Source organism: Neopsephotus bourkii, unplaced genomic scaffold (genome assembly GCF_033783945.1).
Source record: "Neopsephotus bourkii isolate Nb327-2 ecotype Australia unplaced genomic scaffold, CSIRO-AGI_Nbou_v1 NB_1539, whole genome shotgun sequence".
Taxonomy (NCBI): Eukaryota; Metazoa; Chordata; class Aves; order Psittaciformes; family Psittacidae; genus Neopsephotus; species Neopsephotus bourkii.
The window spans coordinates 394,141-421,843 of NW_026902015.1; the positions used below are offsets into that span (position 1 = coordinate 394,141).

General features: G+C 41.2%; 2 protein-coding genes across 4 annotated transcripts in view; both read right to left on the bottom strand.

Annotated features, from left to right (window-relative positions):
• Window positions 1-13,790, bottom strand: part of STK31 (serine/threonine kinase 31) — a 35,483-nt gene extending 21,693 nt beyond the window's left edge. Inside the window, exons 1-11 of the mRNA XM_061370315.1 lie at window positions 13,694-13,790; window positions 13,407-13,445; window positions 13,257-13,312; window positions 11,738-11,836; window positions 10,369-10,443; window positions 9,580-9,738; window positions 8,334-8,689; window positions 5,693-5,861; window positions 3,930-4,045; window positions 3,044-3,203; window positions 1,677-1,799 (exon numbers count right to left, since the gene is read on the bottom strand). Coding sequence (XP_061226299.1) covers window positions 1,677-1,799; window positions 3,044-3,203; window positions 3,930-4,045; window positions 5,693-5,861; window positions 8,334-8,689; window positions 9,580-9,738; window positions 10,369-10,443; window positions 11,738-11,836; window positions 13,257-13,312; window positions 13,407-13,445; window positions 13,694-13,778 — 1,437 coding nt within the window. The 5' untranslated portion in view covers window positions 13,779-13,790. The remainder of the gene's footprint in view (window positions 1-1,676; window positions 1,800-3,043; window positions 3,204-3,929; window positions 4,046-5,692; window positions 5,862-8,333; window positions 8,690-9,579; window positions 9,739-10,368; window positions 10,444-11,737; window positions 11,837-13,256; window positions 13,313-13,406; window positions 13,446-13,693) is intronic.
• Window positions 13,791-17,287: 3,497 nt separating this feature from the next.
• Window positions 17,288-27,678, bottom strand: FAM221A (family with sequence similarity 221 member A). 3 transcript variants are annotated; one of them, XM_061370316.1, is made up of 7 exons: window positions 27,513-27,675; window positions 24,496-24,669; window positions 23,818-24,008; window positions 21,226-21,432; window positions 20,306-20,416; window positions 19,560-19,648; window positions 17,288-17,848 (listed from the first exon to the last, which is right to left on the bottom strand). In XM_061370316.1, the coding sequence occupies exons 1-7, from the start codon at window positions 27,566-27,568 to the stop codon at window positions 17,786-17,788; spliced, it is 891 nt and encodes a 296-aa protein (XP_061226300.1). In that variant the 5' UTR covers window positions 27,569-27,675; the 3' UTR covers window positions 17,288-17,785. The 3 variants fall into 3 exon arrangements, with proteins under 3 accessions (XP_061226300.1, XP_061226302.1, XP_061226301.1); XM_061370318.1 differs by lacking the exon at window positions 27,513-27,675 and adding an exon at window positions 27,093-27,115; XM_061370317.1 differs by lacking the exon at window positions 20,306-20,416 and having other exon boundaries at window positions 27,513-27,678.
• Between the last annotated feature and the right edge of the window lie 25 nt (window positions 27,679-27,703).

Below are 27,703 nucleotides of genomic sequence, written 5' to 3' on the forward strand. Positions count from 1 at the left end.
CACATTCCATCAGGCTGCCCTCAAAGAATCCTGTAAGTTATGTCCTATTTCTTCACCCTTACATTTTCATATTATAACACACTTCCCTAAAACATTACCAACTTCACAAGTTACTATACAAAGATGGCTCAGTGGCATGCACCTGTCCCAGCCTCTAAGAGTGGTAATTCAAAGGGAACAGAACAAGCTACTACATACTACCAATGGGGCAAAAACCATGCTTACACAGGAGAGCTGATAACTGCTCAGCTCCCACTCTAGCTTGCTTTAGAATAACTTATGTGTATGCCCATGCTCTTGGCTTTCCTCTTAATCAATGCATTATCACTCAGGCAACATGGAGCTCACCAACTCTTATTTCCATCCTAGCCAGTTAGACCCAGCTGTGGCTGAAGCTGTTTGAATTTGTCTGCATTTTAGGCCAACAACAATTGTCATCAGAAGGCATAAAACAAGCCAGAAGAGATGTGTGATGCAGAAGAGAGGTTTGCAATATGCAGCCTCAGTGAGAGAAGCATCAGCCCCCAAGCTCCTGTTCTTCTGAAAGACACTGGAAAAACACTCATTTCTCTAGGACAGCACAGTATGACCCCTTCAACTCTGTAAAATTGCAACCAAGGTTCTCACTGATATTTTGTAAATATTTCTGTTTCCTTACTTAGGATCTAGAAGATCAAAATAGTTTCCCCAGTAGAAGGGACAGGATCATCAACACAGTTAATCTAAAGACCAAAATTCACTTAACACACCCAGCAGCACCTCAGTACCACTTCAAGTATTTTCAAAGCACTGTTACAATTTCACTGCAGTGCAATTATCTAGAAGATGCTTAATGCCTACCACCTAGTGGATTAGCACAGCATAACACACACCAAAAAAAAAAAAACCCAAAACCAAACCCACCACAAAACAGAACAACACAAACATCACACCACAACTTTCCATGAAATGACATGAAATCCTTACCCTTTCAGTTTCTTTTGCAATTAAACACCAATCTGTACATCAGACTAGGACCAAAAAATATTAAAACTTATTTCTGAATGACACTGAAAAATAATTCCGTTAGAAATGAAGTAATTCCATGAAAATTTGAATGCTTCCATTTATTAATGCTGTTCCAACCTTACTCTAACTTATGCACAGCCTGTAACCTTGGTGATTTTTCAAGTTAACAAGAAAAGAAATTATTTCTAGTAGCAAAGGCCAGTAACACCAGCTTAGTAATATTTCAGTTGGTGAAGTCCTCTTCAAATGTTCTTACTGCCTCTACAGAGTCTATTTCCCCATCTACTTCCCCACCTTCTGTTGTTGGCTTTGCTGAGAGGGACAGAGATTCTTGACATAAACATGTGCTTCTGTAGAGCTTAACTTTCGCATGGAAAAAGGGGTTTAAACTTTTTATACTTTGCTGCACCACTCCAAACTACACAGCCACCTTAACAAGAGGGCTTAGGAAAGCATATAATCAAACCACAAAACCCACTGCCATAATTCGCAGGGTAACTGCATTGACTTTTCCATTGTAGGTGTCAGATGTACAACTTGGAAGTGTCATCTAAAGCTTCACCTGCTGCTGTCAAGGTCTCCAGCTATAAAACGTTTAACATTTAAGAAGCACCCTCCACAGGCTCTCAGCCTTTCAGAACCAACACTGATAAGGGCAGCCTCCTTACCTGTAACGTTCTTGAGCGCTCAGAAAGGGGCAGTTGATCCACTTCCAAAATTAATTCTTTCACTGCTGAATACAAGTTCTGCTGCACCACATCTCTCTTGCTGATCAATTCATCTCTTTCATCCTATACAGAAGGAAAAACACATCAGCAACTCACACCCAAATGCCACATACACAATGTGGAAAGTAATATGAAAAAACATTATTCGTTGCAAAGTCTGAATAGCACAATACACACCTGACTTGGGATGGGTAAAAAGGCAAAGTTTGGTTTTAACCTCCTGTGGCAGAAGGGTTGGAACTACATGATTTTAAGGTCTTTTCCAACCCTAACTATTCTATGATTCTATGACATGACCACATTGCATAAAAACAGCATCCTTTAAAGCATAAAGATACGACATTATCAGACAACTAAAGACACAGTTTCTGCACGACTGTTGATCACAGTAGAAGTCCTAACAGCCACTGCAAACTTGAAATGTCCTATTTGTGCTGCAGTTTTTGACTGTATCACACAAATGAGAATTTGTATTTTCCACAAAGTCAGACTGCAGAAGATTTATTGCTGGAGAAAAATTCTTTATAATAATTATTATTATTATTATTATTTAAAAAAATCCTTGTACCATTTTTTCCCCTTGCCTTTCAGCAGGAAGGCCAGGTGACCTGTAAAATCCCTATTCATTATCTACAGTAAGATCATTAACCCAAAGTAATTTTCTACAAACAAAAAGGAAGTTTCTCTTGGGTGACTGGCAGGATTAGTTCTGCTCGTGAAACCCCACATTCATATCAGCCAAGGTACCTAACTGACTTGCCAAAACCTTTCAAAATCAGTAAAGTGCAATACAGCAATACAGCTTCAGCAAACATGTTTAAAATGTTTTAGGTTATACATACTGTGATACCTGAAAATAGTCACAACACATTGCTTTAATTCTCCGAGACACACAACTACCATCCCTTCCCTGCCTTTGCACAATGCCTGCAACAGATCAGGAAACCCTTCTGTTCCTAAAACAGCATCACCGCACGAGAGATGTGGTAGGTAACCATCCTTACCAACGCAGCTATGCCTGCACACCCAGGCAGGCTTTTCAGATCTGTGCTTACAGAGAAGTTACACTAGATGGCAGTTTTCCCCTGTATAAGACCATCCTTCAACACAACCGCATTTGCACACTGAGCTCTCTATCCCTCCCATACCAGGGAAGCCTATACTAAGGAGCTGCAAGCTGCTTTAACAAAAGGCTTTGAAGACAGATACTGCAGCTGCACAGCTATCTAGCTGCACTTACAAGACTAAAATACCATGTCAGTAGCTGTTAAATTTCAGCTCTTGAGAAAAGAATAATTCTAACCTACCATATTTGTGCATAACTGAATCCTCTCTTGAGCCAAGTCATACTCTGTCCAAATCTTCTTCAGTTCTTCCAAAGAACATGGAACAGTGAGACATCCTTCTGTAACCACCTTTATGGCTTCCAAGAGCTTCTCCCCAAAATGACAGCTCTTATTTGCATGCCTAAGTTTTTAAGGAGGTAACAACATTTTGCAATGTTAGTAACTCAATTTCTTTCAAAAGGTAGCAGCAGCAATTTCTCTCATTTAGCTGTTGAATCTATTTTTATCCAGGAAGGAGGAAGGACCAAGAACACATTCTTTATACTTCAAAACTGACGAGGCTTTAAATGGAAATTCCCTCCTGCTCTTAATTTCCCTTTTGTCCTATTCATCTTCCATGCACACATATACCAACATACTACATTTCTTCTTAAAGGATCCGATGGTTATTTCTATTTCAAGTCTTTGTCTCACTGCAGTTTTGTCTCTTCTTTTAAACCTGGAAGGATAAGCTGTGCTACTCAGAGATACACCTCTCCCAGCAATACAGACACACAAGGAACTCTGACTACACAGTTACTTTTAACACCTAGCAGCATTTACTAATTAGCATCTTCCCTGAAGAGGGAATTGAAAGCTTTTCTTGAAATAGCTACGGTAAAGGAGCAGAAGTGAACCAAAGTCATCTGATAAACACTGAGAAGCAGGCAACACAAATTCCAGTGTGAGCTTCCAAAAAGCTCAGTATTCAGCCTGGCTTCTGGGAAATACAGCCCTCTGCAGAAAACACTACATTTTTCTTAGAAAATTAACAAATGAAATGAATTATTTCAAGAGATTAGCAGGGCAATGAGAAATAGTATGGGGGGGCAGGGGGAAGGCGGAAAACAGAAACAAAACAACATACCTAACTTCTTTCAGTGCCTTCACCTTAGCAGCCAAGCTTCTCATTTTTGTTCCTATGTAAGTATGCAGGGTCTTCTCAAAACTTTCAGTAGTTTTCCTAGACAGTTCCTTTTCTTTCTGAATTATTTACCATTTGGGGAGCAATGTTTCAACAAAGAGAGGTAAAAACAGACCAACAGTCAAAACAGTCAGTCAGAGGTACTAACATGGAGATCACAATTTAGACTTTTGAAAACTAAACACCTAAATGCAAGCACGCACACATGCAGAACTGGCCCTCTTCAAAATGCTAACAAAATGCCTAGAAGGACATGAAAACCAATGAGAATAATTTTGTATTAATAGCTACTTAAAGGTTAATGGTTGGTTTCTTTTATCTCATTTCAGTAGTGATGTGCTCAAGCACGTTTCCTCAATTACCCCCCATTTGCTAGCAAGTCTTCAGGTAACATGGAATTTTTTCTTCCCTCGCTGAAAAATTCCTCCCCATTAATTGGAGGAAATCAAATCCAGGACCTCGGTAATCTCCTTATTGCCATCACTACCAAGCATCAAAGTGGAGCAGCAGAACAAGTACTGCTGCTCTACAATGCTGTATGTACAACCATCCTGACCTTCCTACAAGGAATATTCTTAAGACAAAATAAGGAATATTTCTGACCCACATCAGGCTATATTCCTTAAGGGGCGAAGGGTCAACCTAAAGGTAAAAGCTTTTGCTCTCATACCACAGAGATCTTTTTATAAACTCCTATTAAAGTAATGAAACAGTCTTTACATGCTGTTAGCCTTTCAGACTCACTACATATCCTTTCATTTAAGTATATTTTCTTAGATTCTTTTAAAAAACAGACATGTATTCTGTTCCTTGTTAAAGTGCATAAACATCGTATCTTCAGTGGATGGAGAATCTGTGCAACGACAGGTTAGCATATGTAGAAACAGAGGTGTCCTAGGTAGAGGTAATCAAGTAGCAAAGCTGGTTGTAAATAGTTTTATTCCACAAGAAAGAAAAAGGAAACAGCTGTGTGCAAGTTCAGGTCTGGGGGAAGGGGGGGTCAAAGGGATTTACACAATGGCAGATTTTCCTTTCACCTCTGTAAGGATCAGAGTTTGCACATTTTTTCTGAATTCATGCAAACATAACACCTTTCACACAATCTCTTCTTATTACTGCTGTTTATCACATTTAAAACCATTCACAACATTTGTAAGTCTAACAGTAACTATTACCAAGGACTGTGCTTCTCAGATAGTGCTAGGAAATTCACCTGAAAAGAAATATAAACATATTCTCTGTCACAGAGCAATTAAGGAAATACTTCCAGGTCTAGGATTCCACAGCTGCTGTGATTCTGTGATGCTTAGGAATTTCCAGCCCAACACACAAAAAGCTGTTTTTCCCTTCTAATGAAAAGCTGGCAAGGATTACATCCATACATACAAACAAGATTTTAATCACAAAACTCCATGTTTAAACTGAACACCTACATCCAAAGCAGCACTTGCATCAAGCACAGGAACAAACCAGTACATGCACCAAGGGGAGCGAGGGTCCAGCCTGGACTGCAAAACACATGCTAACACACACTGACAGCCTCTCCTCCCTGCACCAGGGCAAGTCTTCACTCAACCAGTTTAATCCTCTTGCATTCCAAACAAGAGTGCCCAGCTGAACTGCAGTATAATGAAACCGTAAGACAGAAGCATTGTCAAGAACACTTGCAACTAGGAGAGGAGCATCCTCTTCACACTTCCACATACCTGAAGCTCACATTTCAGCTGTTGAACCTTCAGTTCTAGATCCTTCTGCCTCCGCAAGAGATCCAGATTCTCCCTTCTCAGAACTTCGTTCTCTTCGGGCAGCTTCTGATCTGGTCTTACTTGTGCCAAGCTGGTGTCTGGCACTGAGGTGAAACCTAGCACCTTTTCCCTTTTAAAAATGAATTAAGAGGAATTAAATAAGTAAAATAAAGAAAACAAAGAAACCCACAATGTGCTCATTCATTCTTGCTGTTGTAATTTCAGTAACGACCACAGAACACATCAAAAAGACTACAGAAGCACCTACACAATCATGCTTTACTTCTTCAGAATTTGTATCCCCCTCAATGCCATTATTTACAAAGACTGTTACGTAACACAGAGGAAAAATATATGTAATCTGAAGACAACTCTATACATAATCATCACAGTCACTAACTCAAGTCTTTCCCATCCACAAGAACCATCTTAGGACACCACACACCATTTCCTCCTTCCCCTCTACTCTGCCCTGGTGAGACCTCATCTGGAATATTGTGTCCAGTTCTGCGCTCCTCAGTTTAAGAAGGACAGGGACCTGCTGGAGAGAGTCCAGCGCAGGGCAACTAAGATGATTAAGGGAGTGGAGCATCTCCCTTATGAGGTAAGACTGAGGGAGCTGGGTCTCTACAGTCTGGAGGAGATTGAGGGGTGACCTTATTAGTGTATATAAATATATAAAGGGGGAGTGTCACGAGGATGGAGCCAGGCTCTTCTCAGTGGCAAACAATGATAGGACAAGGGGCAATGGGTACAAACTGGAACACAAGAGGTTCCACTTAAACTTGAGAAGAAACTTCTTCTCAGTGAGGGTGACAGAACACTGGAACAGGCTGCCCAGGGAGGTTGTGGAGTCTCCCTCTCTGGAGACATTCAAAACCCGCCTGGACATGTTCCTGTGTAACCTTATCTAGGTGTTCCTGCTCCGGCAGGGGGATTGGACTAGATGATCTTTTGAGGTCCCATCCAATCTCTAACATACTGTGATACAGCATACCCAGAAAAGTCAAGGTCAATTGTAATTCAAATCTTCTATAAGCCAAAGAACTTTAATACTAGTGGTCTGAATCTACGCCCTAAAAGTATAACAAAGAGCAATGTGCTGCCATCTGTGTCCACGTACTGTGACAGTACTGCACAGTACCAAAGCTCCACCAGACCCCCCATCAACTTCATCATCATCACCTGCATAGCTCTGGTAGCATCCTACCTGCTTTATTTCTCCATTTCCCTCACTGCCATGCCAACCCAAAAATGCCCGTATGTGCAAAATTTAAAGGACACAAGAATATACAGAAATGGAATTGAGAATCCAGCTATTCAGGCTGGCCAGGACAGCCTTGTACACAGAAGAATCTCAGCACTGTGTGGGGCAAAGGAGGGGGCAAAGGGATGCTATTTCTTTTTAAAAATCAGATTCAGCGTCTCCCTGTAACTGCAAACAGGCTATAGCACAGCAAACTCAGGTTGAGGCACTTTACTATAAATTCAGACTCTTCTGAAGGGCACCTCATTTCATATGGACTTGCCTTAATCATAGAACTAGCTAGGCTCAAAAATCCCAGGACTGCCAAGACCACCACTAAACTGTATCACTGCGAATGATCTAATTGCATACCAGATTTGGATACCACGCTGGGATGTGGAAGGACATGCCCTCAGGTGGTTCATTAACATGTTCCAGAAGCTCAAATTAAGGAACGCTAGCGTATTCTAAACAAGTTTTTTTGGAGAACATTACTTCTTACACCCTCTCAACTTTCTGAACGCCAAGTACCATCTTTCCCACCCACAAACATTTCTCTCAGCAGCCTGTTGCCATGGCAATGCTAGCAACTGTAGGACAAGTCTCTTTAAAAAGATTTCTGACAACAACTGTAACTGCCAACTTACCACCACCTCTTGTCAATGTAATTACAAGGTGCAGAGAAACCGCTATCCGCTAAAGCTGACTTCAAACTGTGATAGCTGGCTTTATTTCTTGTAAGCACACACTGTTACATTCCTACACAAATCACCAAAATACATCTGTCTGCTCAGCAAGTGTACTTTTGCATTCCACATTTGTTTATACACCAATATTTTAATAGACGTAAGTAAATAGGGGGGAGCTACAAAAACCCTCAAGGACAAGCATATGGAAATTACACAGATGCTAAACCAAACACTACTCCATTGCCTATCGCTGCAAAAACCTGCTAGAGGCCTCATGTCCTACAACCTTCACTTCCAACTAAGCTTTCCAGTGTCATCTCTGCTTACTCACTGCCACTCCTTCCTTCTTTTTCAAAATCTTGCATTAAGATACATACAAATAGTCAGTTTCTGCAAAATAAATGAGGAACAAGCTATCCAACCAGTAACAACACTAATGAACAGTTTCTGACAGATCCATGTCCTAATTCCCATCACCACAGTGTGCACACGCACACACACACTCATATACAGCCTTTCATTGAGTACCACTATTACCTGATGCTGGAAAGACAGAAATTAAACCTTGTATTTTAGATACACACACACCCCCACCCATATAACCACCCAGCAACTAATCTGATCAGGTCACTCATACAAAGTCTTCTATGACATCTCACTGTCTTACTTTGGGGAAGACATTCGGTTTACAGGAAAATTCCAGTTCCTGGTGCCGGCAGGTCTTTGCTCAACACGCCCTCTTGAGGAGCTGTGCATTGTGTGATCCGACCTGTTTAACCACAGCGGAACCGAAACCTTCATCTTCCGATTCTGCATTTGTATGACATCTGCTTTTTTCTCTTCTGCCTCTTTAGTGTACCCTGGAGATGTGCATCTTTGAGCAAACCCTGCCTTGGCCACCTCTTCTCCAATATTTATGTTTTCATGTTCTGCCTGGGCAATGATGGCACCATCTTCGAGCTTGGCTTTTTGATGTATTTTTACTTCTTTTTCAAAAACTAGGCTGCTCAAGAACTTCTTCCCCTGTAAAATAAAAGACAATGAAGGTGTGTACTGGACATTTTGCATACTTCCATCTGAAACCAGCAATTCTTAGACAAAGATGAGTTTAAGATCAAAACCCAAAGAGCTGCACAGGCAAAGCTTATGTTTAGCACATTTACTCTGAAACAATGCTGTACCTCATCTAGTCACTGTCAATTCCAGACAGAACTTGAACACCAATAGCTCTCCCTCAATGTTCAGCTTTGAAGAATTCAGATTCATACATGACACAAGTCCAAAGTCCCATCAACCCTCAACAGAAGTTGGCAATCGCGTTATCCAATTCTTATAGAAGATACTAAACCAACTATGGAACAGTACAATACAAAATAATATGAAAATAATTGAATTACTACACTGTTTAACAGCCTTGTAATAAATAGTCCAGAAGTTGAAACTGAATATAGCAACAAAATAAATATTATGTGTATCTGCCTTACTGAAACTACTCATTTAGAAATTGGGATACATCACAGCATTCTAGCAGCTCACAGATGCAAGCGAATTTGGCACAGGTTCTGTGACCAATGGAAGTATTTCTGCCTCTGAAGGGAAAGGAACAGAGGTACTTTGTTTCCTCAGCACCAGAAAGAACTCAGGTTAGTCAGAAATAGACATGAGGCTCTGAAGATGGCACAAACGTACTCTAAAAAATCACCCTCCAGCACAACTTGAAACATTTTTTGATGAAACTATTTTAGTTTCTAGAGTATGTTCAGGGCAACAGGTCAAGACCATCCTTCCCAGCATGCCCTGCCTTCACAATTAAACATTCAGCTTTTAGAAGACTCCTCTGGTCACACTGTGCTGGTATCTGGCAGCATCTGTTACAGACCTATCATCTACATTCTTCAAAATCTGTTACTCACCTCATCAAACATGTTTACATTTTGATCAGCTGGTATCTGCAGTCCCTGCAGCCTGTACTTCTTGGCAATGCTCGGACACTGCAAGTCGAGTGGAATTTCCACTATGTCTGATCTATTCAGAACCTCAGAATTTCCATAGTCTATGTACAATACCTGACACTGCAACAATAACCCAAAATACAAAGCAGCAGAGGTTACACAAATGTCCTACAGAAATATGCACTAACAACTATGGGAGCATACACATTTTAACTTGTATGAATGTTGCAGAGATCAGAATCTTTCATGCTAAGCCTTCAGAGGAAGGAATCAAGTCAAATTATAGAAGCATTATAGAAGACTTTCTTCAGCGGACAGATGTCTAATCTAAAGTTTCCAAGCCAATCAGCCTGTCCAGATATCATAATTTTTAAATAAGAACTACTAGCCTTCTGTATCAGTCACCTAATGCTGATTAACAACTCTTTCAGGTTATCAGTGCTAAGTCACAAGAAGGCTGCCATTCTCACCACTCAGAAGTTTTGAAATTAAATTAGATTGCTTAACTACCACTCATGAACCTCCTTATCAGGAGATACAAACAGCCCTTTGCAAGTATATCATGTTTTGCCAGTCTTTTTATCAGTATTTGTCAAAACTACACCTCACGTGAATTTGTGTCCCCTGTATTCACTGTTTGTATATACATTCATGCAGCAAGTTTCAAAAAGAGAAGGGGCTGCACTTATTGCTATCATCCTGCAGGTAGAACTGATACATGATTGAAGTCTTAAAAAAAACAGTTCCTACTTTTTCATCGCTGATCACTTGCTGTACCATACACCTGTACCAACATCTGTCTTGAGAAAAACAGCCACCATAAATCTGGAAATTAGGGAAAAAAGATCATGAGTAGCATTCTGAAAATACAACCATACCTCAAAATGGTATTTGCAATACATTACAAATCTTATTCCCACACTTTCCAGTAATTATTCAAACAGCAGTATGAAAACAAAGTAATGCATTTGATATCCTATATTTTATAACAATCACAGAATCACAGACTGGTTTGGGCTAAAAAGGACCTTAAAGCTCATCCAGTTCCAACCCTCCTGCCATGGGCATGGACACCTTCCACTAGACCAGGCTGCTTCAAGCCTCAACCAACCTGGCCTTGAACACTGCCACAACTTCTCTGGGCACCCTGTGCCAGCACCTCACCACCCTCACAGAGAAGAGTTTCTTCCTAATGTCTAATCTCAGTCTCCCTCTGTCAGTTTAAAACCATTCCCTGTTGTTCTGTCACTACATGCCCTTGTAAAAAGGGCCTCTCCAGCTCTCTTGTAGGCCCCATTTAGGTATCAGAAGACTGCTCTAAGGTCTCCCCTGAGCCTTCTCCAAAAACAATAGCTCAAAGAGAATTTCGCAAGTAGAGAACACCAACATTTTACACAGCAGACTCCTGGGGCTTTTCTGTTAACGTGTGGCTACATTTTATGGACACTGACAGCTTAGCAAGCCCAACAAAGGAAGAAGCCAGTCACACCACAAACATGCCACATTTGCTGTTGGTGTGTTTTCTTCCTTTCCAAGAGGAATGAAGGTCATTTACCTGCGCACACCAGACAAATCACTTTATTTAAACCTTACTTTGCAACCCTTACTTTAGCCATTAGTACTTCACACAGAAAACCATCACTCTTTGTATGCTTGTCATAGAACTGCTATTAAGTGTCCTTTTTAACAGCACTTTGTCCAACACATTTAACATTACGGGTTACTGTAAGATCTTCCACAGAGCTTGAGATGGAGTAAAGAATCACTTCTCTGCCAAAGCACTGCTGTCTTGTTAAAGGTAACCCATATATTGGACAAAAAAAGAGAATTCAGCATTCTGTATATTATTGTCTTGTGTTATCCCCCCATTTTTAAAGAAAAGAAAACCCAAAACTATGGTCACATAATTTAACTGAAGTCTGAAGTGCAGAAAGATTTAAACTGCACTAACAAGTGTTTTCTTTCTTTAGGAAAGCCAGCAGTTCTTAAAGAAATCTTAAGAGAGTGTATCCCACACCATAATCAAAGATCAAGACAATACCTAAGGAAGTGGTGGCACAGAATTAAAGCTTTTAGATCCAGGTGAAAAACAAACTCCACATATACACAACCTACTTACCTTATCAAAATCAGGTTTGCCAAAAACTGCGTTAGCCTTGGGACAAGCATCTGCCAGCTCACAACTTAATTTCAAGAGGTCATTACATCTACTGACATTCTAAGAAGAGTGAGAGAGAGTGTTACGAGTTATTAACTGTCACTTTTAATAGACGCCTGATGGCTCATAACAGCCTAAAATTAAATCAAAACAGTTACACTGCTGTTGAGACAAGTAATACCCCACCTTAAGATTTCCATCTTCATGATTTCAAGTTGTGTTTGTAAGCCTGCTCTCATTTTCTTCCAAAAATTAATGGAACAGTTCAGAGCAGGTAACGTACCTCAGAGAAACAGTCTGCAATGAGTTCTTTTAACAGTTTAATTACCAGGTTCTGCGTGCTGTATACAGATCTCACTCATCAATCCTTCATCACAGATTTTAGTACCCTATTTGGTGTTCTTCCTTCTCTCCTTAATACAAGGAGACAACAGCTCTGGCACACCCCTCATATTCCTTACAGGCATGACTTGGGTTTTGGTTTGCCCGCTCTTTCCTTACACGCATGACTTGGGTTTTGGCTTGCGTGAGAGCAAGCAGTCTCTTTCCACTTACAACTTAGTATCTGGAACACTGTAAAACTGGGTCAGTTCCAGTAACGCAGCATTTACTAAACAACATTCTACATGCAAATCAGAGCAGGAAAACACCCACCGGTGCAACTGAGCATTTTGTTAACACTAAAAGTACACTGCTAACTTTTGTACTTCACAAAATTAAAGCCCTGTGATCAAGTCTCAGAATGCTAGGGTAAGAACCTAAAGGAGAATAACCTATGGCTACAACATCTAAAAATCCCTTTATTAGAATATGGTATTCCATTAACAGAACACCCCCCCAAGTTTCTATTAGGGATATAACAAGCAACATTACTCCACCAGCTGGCTCACAGGCACACAGTGTTGACTAACACACACCCCCCAATTAGCCAGCAGCCCAAATAGGAAAGGCAAGCTTTGGTACTCACTCTGGATTTCCCCCTCTCCCTGCTGCACCCCCACATTAATAAAAAACATCGATTTGGGTTTCTTCCTTTCCTTCACTCCCCTCATCCAACACCCTCCCGCCCATCTACACCAAACTTTAAAGGCCCTAGCACCTCTGAGCCACCCCCTCATCAGGCTTCATTGAAACTGTCCCGAATGCTCAGCTGGAACAGGGGGTTGTATACCCCCAGCAGGGCTTCAGCTGCCTCCTACCACATCCTAATGACAACAGCAGATAGTTCAACCCTACATTTGTATTTTTGTCCCTAACCATGAAAACCACTCAAACGGATGGGAAACTATTTTCGACATTTCACAGAAGAAAACTTATTTCAGCTTAAAAGGGAACAGTAACACTAGAAATTCTGAAATCTAAATTAAGTGTTTTCCAATGTGAAATGGTACCACTTACTCTCACTTTCATAAAAACTTCTAGGGGAAGGAAGGAGGCAATGAAACACCTCAGTTAAAATCAAACAGTTCTTTGAATTCACCTGTGCCCAAAATGTTACTGCATCTTCAACGTGGGTGCCCACAACATGTTCCACAACTGCAGGGAAGGGAAAGAAAAAAACACAACGAAGTCCATTATTCTCCAATATAAGATTATTCATGTGTTTGTTTTAAACACCACCTCGCAGTACCTTTGTCATGCTCCTTGTCTCCGTCCATAACAACGGACTCTGAAACAGGACAAGGGATTTGTAGTTAGAGAGCAGCGGCGTTCCCCCCGAGGGCCGCGGAGGAACACGCACCCACACGGTGACCCTCCTCAGCACACCATGGACTCACTAGGCTCCTACCGCCTCCCCCCACGTTGACCCTCACCCTTCTCCTCTCACCGGACAGAAGCCCGTTTCTTTAGCTGAAAACGCGTTTTAACGCACGGCTGCCGCGACCCCAACCCGCTCCCGACGCGGCCCGGCGCTACCTGAGGCGGCACCGCAGGCTCCCGCCGACGGCTCCTGCCGCGGCCGCACGTGCCCCCACCAGGGCCCGCCGCCGGCTCTGCGCATGCGGCCGCCGCGGCCGCCTCGCCCGCCCGGCGCCTCAGCGCTGCCGCGCGGCCCGACCAGCGCTTGCCAGGCGGGGTGCGGGAAGTGCCGCCGCTGCCAGCCGCGCCCGCGCATGCCTGCGGGGTGGAGGAGCCGCTGCTCCCGGCGTCCCGCACGGCGGAGAAGCCGAGCCTCGACTGCATCGACCCTTTACGCTGGGCGCGCTTTGGGTCTTATAGGCGCTGGGCTTTTCCCCCATTCCGTAACTGGGCCTGCATGCGTCCTTCACCACACGGGGTGTGCGGCTCTGAAGCAGGAAGGAAGCTTTTGTGTCCTCGACACTCTCTGCTCTGGCTTCCATGTACCCTTTGAACGTGCTCAGCTGGTTGCCTTTGCTTGACGTGTCCGTGCTCAGATTTTGGTGTGAATGAAAACTGCGGAGGCACCCTTGAGTTTCAGGTGCTGGTGTTACACAGGTGATGTGTTATGGTTGAGTCCCTCAAGGAGGCACGTGAAGTAGTGCATGGACTTTATGCCCAGCTGAGGCCCACCAGCAAATGTAAAATCAGTGCTAAAACCAGTGTAAAGCAAATAATGATCAGCTCCACTTGAAGACAAATGCCAAGGGCTCCAAAGCAAGAGTAGGCTTATGGACAAAATTAGTATCTTTTATTATGGAAAAAAACAAACAGGTACACCTGTGCAAGGCCTTTCACACTGGTAAACCCATGTTGTTGTTTTCAATTATATTCATGCTAAGAAAAAACACTATTGCTACCTGCAAAGTCATCTCTTAGGCTGCATAGCCACAGCAAAACCACAGCTAGAGGCCCCAGGGACACGCAGACACAAGACCTGCAAACCATTTAATATGCACAGCGCACTGTAAAGACACTGACAACTTGACAAAGTAATTCTGCATGGATGCCATTGCTGGATGTGGCTTCACACATCGCATTCCCCTTCCTCCCAAACCTGAGACAGGCAGACACATTCTGGATTTAGTATCAGAAAAGCACAGAATGCGAAGGAGCCGCTTGCCCTCCACTTGGGATCACTGACCAATCTGTGCTATAATAGCCAAGGTACATCAAAGCCATTTCATAGGACGAGCAATGAAAAGATGCTTTTCCATACTCTAGGAGTGTTACAGCAATGGCAAAACATCAATTTGCAGGCCGGCTACTTAAAACATGAGAAGTGCTTAGCACCTTGCCTGGGACCTATGCAATTAGGCTTTAACAGCTAGGAGTACTCCAGTTGTATGACAATAAACCATTTCCCCTGTGCCAGATTCCTTGGATTAGGGTCAGAAACGGTTAATGTGCCTAGCTGAATGACAGATACACACCCATCAATAAATCATACAGATAAACCAGTAATTCATCTGTCCTGTGATACTGTGTTCAAAGTTCGTGACTGCTCTCAGGAAAATAAACCCAATGTTAATAGCAAGCATAACAGCATGTGGTCTCTGCTTTTACCTTTACAGAAATATTCATCTTTAGAAAACAGAGAGAGATTTCTGAATAGAATTGAAGGTTGCAATTTTGATCCTACAAAATTGTGATTTTTTTTTTTTTTAGGCTAAAAAATAACAGTAAGTCCAGGTAGGTGCAAATTTCACTTAAGACATGACATTAGTGTCCAGTTTTTGCAGCCAGCAACATTATGAGATAAATTGTACCTGTTTTTTCATGTATATATAAAAATTCTGGGGAAAAGTCCTACATGAATATGAAGAAGTCAAAAGTGTGTCTTTTAGTAAGGAAAGTGAGTTTCTTTTACTTGGACATCAACATGGGTGAGAAGTGGTAAGAACTCCCAAGCAGTAGTTAATGCAGTTGATAGTTTTATGATTCCACCTGTTTTCCAACTGAAAACAAATATAGTGAAATAAATGTAGTAACTTTCTCATATCATTTAAGTGGAAATATTAGTTAAGTTTAAGCACAGAATAAAATCTTTGAAAATTTACTTTGTTAAAACCAGTTTACCATGGTCAAAGTAAAGTTTAATATAGAAGTACTTACGATTGAATTTGGTAGAGTGGTCATTTAAAACCGTCAACTGTATTTACCTTAAAATGTCAATAAAAGCACAATACAGTATTTCTTAAAATGTTATCAGCATAGAAACACAAAATACAATGTTTTTGTAACTATTAAAACCTCCCTCTATAACAATATTTTGCTGTGAGAAACCTCATCTCTGAAATACACGCATTTCTGGAACTGCATTCCCTAGTGGGCACAGCCACGGGGATAAATACTGAAGTGGAATAAGCTTCTGCTATTAAGCTTGTACTAATCTATCCGACGACTGAAATGGTTTTTCTATATATTTATTTACCATTTGTTTACCAATTGTTTTTACATTTGTTGTTTCTTGTAATTCTACTGTGAAACCCCATTTACTTACAAGATCCAGTAGAGGATCTGTAGAAATTATTGCTTATTGGGACCAGAAGAGGGAGCTCAAATTAACGTTTTTATTGATTAAGGTAAAGCAGCATGGAACAGTGTAGAATGTAAAGGTGAAGGTACTTCTAAAACATTAATTAGTCACTCTGATATATTATGCATTTAAATTGAAGTAATGGATTAACCTCTCTGATCAGCATCTGGAGTAATGGCAGCATAGGTTAGAGTTATGGTAAATGGCATTTTTTCATCTGTCATTTTGGGCAACTGAGCCTTCCATTCCCTCTTCACTCGAACTTCAGCCATCTCCATCAGTCACTGTACGACCTGCATGCACTCCTAAGAACTCTCTTTCCCTACAACAGGTGGTGTCTGAACAAAAGGCAAGCTGTCCTGCATGACATGCCTCCAATCTCACCTCTTTTCCACTGCCCATCAAGCACATACAGGCATCAGGCACACAGAAGCATTCTCTCTGATGGGTATCAGAGCTTTGCAAGCTATTCCCAGCTCTGGCTGTAATGTCTCAGTACACGCATATCACCTGTAAAATATTCAGTCCAACACACATCTTCAAGTATTTTTAATGACAAACTGACTTACAGCTCTCTTTTTAAAGGAGACTAGCAAAGTGATTTCAGACTCTGCTTTTGCCTCCTAAACTGCAGCCTCTGCCAGTTATTCTGTACCAAGTTCTTGCTGTAGTGCTTCAGATTTAAACCACCACACAAAGTTACCAAATATTACATTTTCCTGTGCACTACCTTTAATACAACATATGCTGCCACAGCTGAGAATATAGACCAAAAAAAAAAACCAAACCCAAGCTCATCTCCCTTCTTGGTATGTTTTATCTGTTGTATAAGTGTTTGTACCAAACACTATATAATTATTTGTTTACAGGCAATAAATAGTATATCCATTTCCATTTAATGTTTTCAGAAGTTTAGTGTAATAGAATCATTGTTATGGACATCATGCTACAGAAAGCAGCATCCCTTCAAGTAGCCACTAAGCACATGTGGAAATGGGTTTACAAGCATACAGAACTTCACATGTAAAAAATATTTATACATTGGCAAGAACAGAGCCTAGAGAAGCCTGAGAAAAGAAGGCTATGTTTGAATTTTATGTGAAGGCAATGAAACCAATAGGAAAAAAAGTATTTAAATAAAATTAAAATGTTAATATAAACAGAACAAATTTCACCAAATAAAAATTCATGAATGAGACGAGTTCTAAGGACTCTACAAATAAAGTGTGTTATAGAAGTTTAAGAATAAGGCATATTTTCTTTGCCCTACTACAACATTATACTTAAATACATGATTATTCTCTCAGATCTTCAATAACAGTTCTGTAAATCTCTAAATATGATTTTCCGTTCTCAAAGGAATATCTATGTAATAATTCTGGAGATTAGAAGTGTATTGATTAAAGTACCAATTTTACTGCAACATGATAATAAAAAATTCATTTCAGCAATAGAACAAACCATCAGAATAAAGAAATTAAGAAATAAAGTATGCAGGTAGGCACAGTAAAAAATACTCTTCAATGCAATGATTAATACTGTGGTATATAATAAATAGTTCTTTATTAAACTTATGGCTTCTTTGATGGCACTGCACTTTTCTGTTTCTGTTTAGCAGCCTTCTCCTTTTTCAGCTGTAACAAAGAAAGAAACCAACATTGGTTCAAGTACTAATCTGCAAGTCAGCTAGTAATGCAATATTAAATCTCCACATCCAGTCACAACTTTAAGAGTGATATACGCAGTGGAGAGAGCTACAGATCCTTGTTAGCCCAATCTAGCATTGCTTACTTTTGTACTGTAGGACAAAGCAGCACTGCCAATACCTATGCAGCTCCTTCACTATTCAAAACAGGACTGCCTTTATCTCTGATAATGCCAATCTAGGCATTTATGCATCCCTCAAGGCCAATGTGCCTCACAAATGCTCACGGGTTTATATTTATGTCAATGAAACATAAAGAAGCTTTATCACAGGTGTGCAACAGACATATTTAGACTAATCAGCATGCACAAAATCACAGGGGAAGTCCTTACTGACCCACAAGGTCATGTCTTCCTCTCATAAGGTTTTTCCTTATACAGTAGGCTCTTAAAACGTGGTCTGATTTACATATACATTTAAATCTGCCGTTTTGTAATAAGACTATTAATACAAACAAATATTTCTGTTGGTTTTAGAAGCAACAATTCCCAAGTATTGTTAAATTAGTGAATGACATTCTATTTAGAAGAATTATGTAAAATGCATGCATGGACTTTTTTATCCCATGTAATGTAAGATAACTTGTTGCTATCAAAAATGCAAGAAAATACAAAATAGTATTTTTTAAATGCTTTTTTTTTTTTCCTCATGTAATAGTGTCAAAAGGAAGAAAGCCCCAGTCCTGATTTGGATGTCTACAGATGAGCTCACCGCTAAGCAATTCTGCTGTTGGTCTACACAGGAACTCATTTTAAAACATTTTTCCATATTTGGAGGCTTGAGCTTGTTTCTGAAATTCCTGCTACCTTTTACAAAGAAAGTAAAATCTTGGGGGTCAAAGAAACATAGCAATTTCCTAATTTCTTGTTTCCTAATTTCCTAATAACTCGTTTTCCCCTATAAGCTGATAATGCATTTTTAACATCCTACCGTATTTTGTGATGATTTCCAAAATAAAGTATTTAAAATTTCACAGAGCTAGATCAGCTTTTTCATTAACAGATGCCGTGTTGCAAGCAGCAAGTATAACAGCAGTTAAGGTTTTAGAAGTTAATTATGCAATATTGCCTTACAAAAGAATTCATAAACAGTCAAGACATACTTCCAACTGAGATGGGGGAGCTAAGGAGACAGTGCAGGGAAAGAACAGGTATTCAAGCATCTAAGTAAACTACACTGCAGAGCATTTAAATTTAAGTCAGTCAGTTGAGTGGAGGAGGCACCTCTAAGGGGTGATTCTGATCATCTATGAAAGACACACCAGATTTAGCCCAACTACACAGATATTCTCATGGAAAAGAACATCGGAAAGTTTAATAAATGAGGCAGCAAACACACATTCCTACATGTCACAGGGGACTTTCTGTGAGTCTGCTTTGCTGTTTCTTTTTGTCACAAAGTAATGGAGAGCTACCTGAATAAACACCTGTCCAGTTAAGGTACATGCCATCCCAGACATGACTGATATCTGAAATCCTGCAGTCTCTCATAATTGTATTAAAAAATTTAAGTGGCTAGTGTTTTCTCAGGAAGAGAACGATAGAATGCATTTATATGCCACTTAAATCATGCACTGATCTTTTTTTAGATATTCTCTTGTGCAAACATGTCTAAATTAAGCAATAAATGTAGTAACTTGCCCGTTCTTGATAACGTTTCTCAAAGTAAGCCATGTCATCTTGTTCTGTATACTTTCCAGGACAAACTTGCCTTTTGCCACTAGAACCACCTGAAAAACAAAACCAAAACCCCACCTTTTTCATTCATTATACTTGCTATTCCATTAGTCATATTTTACATTTGGCAAAACAGATTTAAAATGAGAACTCAACTCTACAGGCAAGTAAAAAAAAACCCTGCAATCGGGACCACAGAGTAACCTGTTTAGTCTAGGCTAGCAGCTATTATAAATAGTCTTGGCGAAGTTCAGCAGTTTTATTGCTAAATTCTTAAACTAAATAAAGGACATAAAATAAGGATAACCAATCCATAATTCTATGCAGAAAAGACTTTCTGGCAGAAGGCAATTTCAGAGGATTGTGCTGAATATGTATGATCCATTCAGATTTGATGAACTTCCAGCAGGAATGAAAAATTTAAGAAAACTGATCCAATGAATAAATGGCACCATTAAAGGGGAAGATACCAAATTCCAGGGAAAAAAATCATTAAAGGTTAAAAAACTCATCATGGGCAAAAGTAACAAGCAGTAACAAAAGTTATTCTAAGCAGCTCAGCTACGTGGATGTTCTACAACTTTTCACATAACAAGGTTTCAATACTCAACTTTGATTTTACTTCTAAGCATCCTTCAACTCTTAAATAAAACCGATTAATTCTATATTAAATACTTTTTGTAAACGGTATTATCCTACTAATATAGCACCTGCTATCTCTGGGATGGTTTGAGCAGAACTAGAAGGTCCCTGAAATGCTTTGAGAAATGGATGATCCGTGCTGGTAACAGGGGATTCTGAAAGTTCATCAGAAGGAGCCCCTGTTAGAAAATAAGTTGAATGAAAACAACAATGAAATTCACGAGAATATGACAAGCCAAAACAAGGCTACAGATTCAGATCTACAACACTCAGTGCACACCCCATAAACTTCAGTTAATAAAAGCATAACAGAGGATGGCTTCAAAAGAAATGAAAAACCCTGTTTCTTTAATTATTATTACCGCTACACTGCTTTAGTTTCTAAACTTCAGGCAACTTCAGTAAAACAGACCAGAATTTAAAAAAGAAATAATCAGTACATGGCAATAATAAGTAAAACAGCACTTTAAGACAAAATGTGAGAATTACTAAATGACAAAATCACACAGCAGCACACATATTGAGGCCAACTAACATGCCTGTCAAAAAGTTCTACAAATGACCTTTTCTATGTGAACAGCTATTAACCTTTGTGTTTGGGGGGGAAAAATGCTGTAACTGTATAACCAAGGGCATAACTGTATAACTGATACCTGGGCAGTATCAGGCTAAAGGACTAACATAAATATAACATGGAAGTATTAACAGAAAAACAGAAGTGGCAGAGATCTTTCTAAAAGATGTGTCTCATTTCAACCAGAAACTATTGGGCTGGACACCAGACTTGTTGATGAAGAGTTATTTTATCAGTTCACTACAGGAAGTTGGACAAGATGGCCACAGTGATCTCTTCACACTTAAGGACTGTTACAGAAGAAGAAAAATCTTTCTTAAGTCCTACTCCTATTGATGCAGTTTGCTTTTGAACTTTGAAAAACTATGTCGAATTACTACTTTTCAAACAACTTAGTTGGTCAGTTGCACTTACCTACACCACTGTTGTCAAGTCTCATGTAGCCTTCTGCTAGTGAACTAAAACCAGTCAGTCCTCCCATGGCAGCATAAGGAACATCCTGGCCCACAGGCTTTCCTTGAGCTAAGCGTTCTTCTTTAGTTTCCACGACTGTTTCATGAGCATATGTTGGCTCACCACATGCACAGGTAAAGCAACTACGAAAGCCCAAACACTTGGAACCTGATTAACAAAAATACAACTGTAATTTATACCTCACTTCAGACAAAACAGCTTGTCAAAAACTAGAGTTCTTTCACTGCAAAAGCGTCCAGCTATATGAAAATGTGGGGATTAGATCATAGGGGTTGTCTAGTCTCAGGGTCTTGTTCAGTCCAGTTTTGAGTACCTTCGAGGATGCAGATTACACCTCTCAGAGCAGCTTGAATCAACATTGTTTTTCCTTTGAAGCAGACATCTATTTCCTAGTATCTATTGTATTTCCCATGCTGTGACTTATGTCCACTGCCATCAGTAACACCCTTCTCTGTCCCTCCCCTGGCAAAAGATGAAAAGAACAAAATTTCTGTCACTGGGTGAAGCAACCAACCTGCCAGCATTCTGGCAGTGTTATTTCCAGAGGTGTATGGCACGTGTCAATGTTGCATGGACAGAAAACTTCACATCACAATTTATGATACAAACCACAATTTAAATGCCTTTTGCAATTAGAAAAATCATCTCGGCAGTAAACAGAGGCTGTGGCAGTAGCAAAATGGTTTCTAAGGAAGAGTACCATTAGACTGTCTTTTGGGGTTTTTTTAAGCCACAGGATGTAACTGAAATAGCTGTACAAGTCACATGTGACATTCAGAAACACAGAGTGAAGTGAGGTATCTACCCTAGCTACAGGTAAGACTGTCATAAAAGCCCTGCTGAAGCAATGTTGTGAACAAGAAATTGATGAACTGATTTTTGCACATTTCATTATACAAATTACCCTGCTTCCAATTCCCCATTACAGTTCATTTTGCAGAGCACCAACTAAGATTTTTTAAGTCTTGTGTAGTATGTTCAAGGATCACATTTTGGAATGTTGAAAAGCTTTTTCACATAATTCTGGGCACTCCTCAGTAAGAGAGCTCTTACTCTGTGTTTGGATACAGATATAAAGGGCAACAGCAGTATTTTTTTTCAGTTATAATTTTCATTTCATGTTAGATTTATACAACACTGAGCTAGACTAATACCAGTACATTAAATCAACACAAGCCCAAAATGGAAGTTTTGACACTTCTCTGTTTAATCTGTTAAGCCCTCAGAAGTGCCCAGTATTTTTGAGAAACACTAGAAAAAGTGCATAATGTCAATCACAGAAATCACAGAATTATTGAGGTTGGAAGGAACAACCAAGGGTCATCTAGTCCAGCCCTCCTGCTCAAGCAGGGTCACCTACAGCACACTGGCTCAGGATTGCATCCAGATGACTCTTGACTATCACCAGGGAAGGAGACTCCAGAGCCTCTCTGAGCAACCTATTCCAGTGCTTAGTCACCCTCACAGGAAAGAAGTTCTTCCTCATGTAGTGATTTAATTATTATTAGACACGCTGTGTTTACAGATTCAGTCTGAATCATCCAACTGCGCATTTAAGACTTGCACATTACTTAGAGCAAATTCCTGAAAGGCTGTCATATAAATATTTAATGTTTTAATTCTGTGGGATGTGATTTTCATCCAGCAGAAGCTGTTTACAATCTTTCCTGTACAAATTAGACACACTTCATGAAATAAATTTACTACCAGTATTGAAGGCTAAGCTGGACGGGGCTTTGGGCAACCTAGTCTAGTGGAAGGTGTCCCTGACCATGGCAGGGGGTGGAACTGGATGAGCTTTAGGGTCTCGTCCAACCCAAACCATTCTAAGATTCTATGAACTATAGAAAAAAAACAAAATCTTCCATTTACATAATTTGAGGTTTCAAACTAAAACATCTTTATGCATTATTTTTTATAGTTAATAATTACTGCTATTTCATTATAACAGCTTGAACAACTGAAGCAAAAAGTTTCCTCTTAATGCCTTCTCAAACCTTTTTCTTGAAACTCCATTCCAATTTACATTTCTAGACCCACAGTGTGCTCAGAAACTGCTTTGTTAGAGTGCTAACAATAGTACTATTTGACAACAGAGCACTGCTTCCTATTGGGTTGAGAAAAGACATAAAAATACATTAACATTATATTCAACCAGGCAACAGAGGAATGGGGATCAACACTTCACTCTCTCAAACCACCAAGTTCAAGTAAAAAAACGTCATGTGCCTGAAGCAGTGGAAGTGACAAACTGCAAATGGGACGCTTTCATACTGCCTGATTTTAGTTGGCTGTCTCCATTTGTACCTAACTGAATCATTCAGACACACTCCTTCACAGGAGTTAGGAGAGCTAAGGATGTTGTTCTAAACCCTCCTGTGCAAAAGGCGATGTCTTTCTTCCCATCTCACATCCTTCCGTCACTGACAAGTGCAGTGCATACTTAATACTCCGTGAGCAGAATACAGATCCCTAACGCTGTTCCTGTTAAGTTTCCTCACAAAGGACACTGCGAGCCCATCAGTAACTTACAAGAGTTACATGAATGTCCAGGTGCTGCACTGTGCTGGTCAGCAAAGTGTTTGCATCTGCAACGGATGGGCTGTGTGCCATTTACAGGGACGTAGTGGTAGGACTGGCATGGACAGCGGCTCACTCTGCAAGGCACATAAATAGGACGGTCTTCAGGAATCACTTCATAGTCCGTTTTGTGTTGTTTATACCTGAAACAGTTAAAAATAACTTTTATAACTGTGTTAATATTTAGCAGAAAACTAACTGACGGGCTTATAATTTATCTTTTAAGTTCTGTTTTGAAATATCTTGATTTTTATTATTGCTGTTAATTGTTACTTTTCGATTAAAGGTATAATATCAGGTGCTTTTACGTCCATTCATTACATAAATAGAACAGATCTTTAGGTTTCTTTTTGATAGATCAGAATTCTGATATTGATCAGAATCAATCTGATCTATAAAAACTCATGCCTTAAAGCTGAATTTATTGAAGACTAAAACAATCATTTTGGTCTCAAAAAAATGTAGCAAGATTTATATTTAAGAACAGTTCTTATGATTTAAAACCTAATTTTCTCGACCCTTAGACCTTAAATTAGCTTCCTTATACTGCATTGCAGTGCACCTGGACATACTTTACATTTTCCTGATTTTTAAAACTACAACAGTGCAAAAAGCAGAAGAGATACCTACCGGTGAGTACAAAAGCACAGTGTCTCTGGCCCCACAAGCTTACAGTCCATGCCAGTTGGTGATCTCCAGCTCACGTACAGCCTGTTCCGTAACCGAATTGGCCCAACTTTTCTATTGTACTCCTCATATTCCTCAGGGGTAAAGAGCTTTCCTCCATCATCATCACCTACAATTCTTTAAGCATGCATTAAAACACATAACAAAATGAAGACAATTAAAGTAGGTTCCTGAAGTTACTTTTTCAATAATACATAGAAACACATCTGTCGTAAATGCAAAAAACCTTCATATTCCATAATACCATTCTAGTGATATACATTTAACAGAACTATAGCTGATCTTCAGAGAAATTTTGTGAATAATGCTTTTTTAATAAATTTGCTTTGACAGACTGAAAATCAGCACTTTAAGGAAAAAAAAATAAACTATGAAGCTGCTTTTCATGTATCTGAAAAAGCAATGGGCATCAAGGGTTGTGTAAGCAGCCAGCTCTGCTGCAGGCATTTTGAATGGCTTCTTGCAAGTCATTTCACCCATATGTACCTAACCCTACTGCAGATTTTTATCAGGTTATCTAATCTTAGTCTAGTCTGAGTTAAGATTACTCAACTGCATGTAGGTAGCCACACTGCCATGAAAGTAACAAACAGTACATTCAAGTGGGCTGCTTGCTGATTTGCAAGAAGAGCATGCTATTACTGCACAGAAAGTTGGTAACAGATGTATCCTACACCTCACAAAGGCCTATTTGTTTAAACTATCAGTACACTCAAATTCAGGTCACTGAATAGCTGGAATTCCAGAGCAGCACCCAAATACTTGATTTATGGAGACAACTGAAGACAATGTCCATTTGGAGACCAATAACGAGTGGTGTCACTCAGGGATTGGTGTTGGGACTGGGCTTCTTCAACGCCTTTGATGGTGACATGGACAGTGGGATTGAGTGCACCCTCAGCAAGTTTGCTGTGTGGTTTGGTTGATACGCTGGAGGGAAGGAATGCCATCCAGAAGGACCTTGACACACTTGTGAGGTGGGCTGATGCCAACCTCATGCAGTTTAACCATGCCAAGTGCAAGGTCCTACACCTGGGTCAGAGCAATCCCAGGCACAGCTACAGGTTGGGCAGAGAAGAGATTCAGAGCAGCCCTGCAGAGAAGGACTTGGGGGTGCTTGTCGATGAGAAAATGAACATGAGCCGGCTTCAGTGTGTGCTCACAGCCCAGAAAGCCAACCGTATCCTGGGCTGCATCAAAAGGAGCGTGACCAGCAGGTCGAAGGAGGTGATCCTGCCCCTCTACTCTGCTCTTGTGAGACCTCACCTGGAGTATTGTGTACAGTTCTGGTGTCCTCAACATAAAAAGGACATGGAACTGTTGGAACAAGTCCAGAGGAGGGCCACGAGGATGATCAGGGGACTGGAGCACCTCCTGTATGAAGACAGGCTGAGAAAGTTGGGGCTGTTCAGCCTGGAGAAGAGAAGGCTGCGTGGAGACCTCATAGCAGCCTTCCAGTATCTGAAGGGGGGCTATAGGGGTGCTGGAGAGGGACTCTTCATTAGGGACTGTAGTGATAGGACAAGGGGTAATGGGTTAAATCTTAAACAGGGGAAGTTTAGGTTGGATATAAGGAAGAAGTTCTTTACTGTAAGGGTGGGGAGGCACTGGAATGGGTTGCCCAAGGAAGTTGTGAATGCTCCATCCCTGGCAGTGTTCAAGGCCAGGTTGGACAGAGCCTTGGGTGACATGGTTTAGTGTGACGTGTCCCTGCCCATGGCAGGGGGGTTTGAACTTGATGATCTTAAGGTCCTTTCCAGCCCTAACTATTCTATGATTCTATGAGAATTGTCAAATTGAAGACAAATGCAAAATACAATTTAGAATTAATTGCAGCACTTTACTGAAGTTTAGTTTTTTAATGCATGCAAATATTTCAGTTATTATTTGTTGGGTGTGCTAAAACATGCGGAATGATCCTTTGTTAAGTATCTCTGTGGGTCTGTACATTACCAGTACTGTGCAGCACCAGAATGATGTGCCAACACATCACTGTCATTTGCTTGTCAACCCAGCTGACATCCACTGATTCACTGTGTAACTACTTATGGAAGAAATACCACTCCAGTGTTTCACTCAAGATTTTTGTAAGCTAAATTAAGACCACATTTCACTAGAACCATAGAATGGTTTGGGTTGGAAGAGACCTTAAAGCTCATCCCATTCCAACCCCCTGCCGTGGACAGGGACACCTTTCACTAGAGCAGGTTGCTTCAAGCCCCTGTGTCCAACCTGGCCTTGAACACTGCCAGGGATGGGGCAGACACAGCTTCTCTGGGAAGCCTGTGCCAGTGCCTCAGCACTCTCATAGCAAAGGACTGCTTCCTTATATCCAACCTAAACCTCCCCTGTTTAAGTTTGAACCCACTGCCCCTTGTCTTACCACTTTGCTCAACTCAAGACGAATGACAAGATGAGCAAAGACACACGCAGGAGTGCAAGGGCACATGTTTATAACGCTGCAAAGCTTCATCCAGGTGCATGGAGTCCCTGTTTCCTGAAGGAGAGGTACAGCTGTCAGACAGCCCCTTTCTCCACACCTCACAGCACACTGTCAGGACCGCAGGTACGTAGTCCTGGACGGGGGACACGACGCATTCCTGTGCTCGCAGACAGCCACATTCACAGCACGTCTTCACACCAGGGAGGTGCGGGGTGCAAGTGGCTGAGGCCTCTCCAGCGCAGCTGCTGCAGCCCAGGAAGGGATGCTCCCTCCCCGCGGAGAGCGGCTCTCGCCACCTTCACGGAGCCAGTCACGGCACTCCCGATTTCGCCAGTGCATGGCGAAGCACGGAGGGAGGGACACAACGAGCCCGCCAGGAACGGCTTAGGAGAAACGCGGCCCGCGGGCGGGCTGCGGCCGTCGCCTGTCCCCACGGCCGGGATGCAGGCACCCGGCCTCCTCCCCAGCGACCCCCGCCGCGCCGCCCGTGTCCCCTCCGGCCCGGCCCTTCCCTCACCGCCGGTACTCCGCGTACTCGTCCAGGGCCGCCGCGTCCACCCGCAGCCGCTCCATGGGGCCGCCCGCGGGGAGAGGCCGGGGTGAGAACGGCTGCGGCGGCGGCGGTCCGCAGCAGGTGAGTGCCCGCCCCCCGTCAGCACGGCAGGCCGGCGGCTGAGGGGCGGCCGTGTCCCCGGAGGCTTGTGCCCG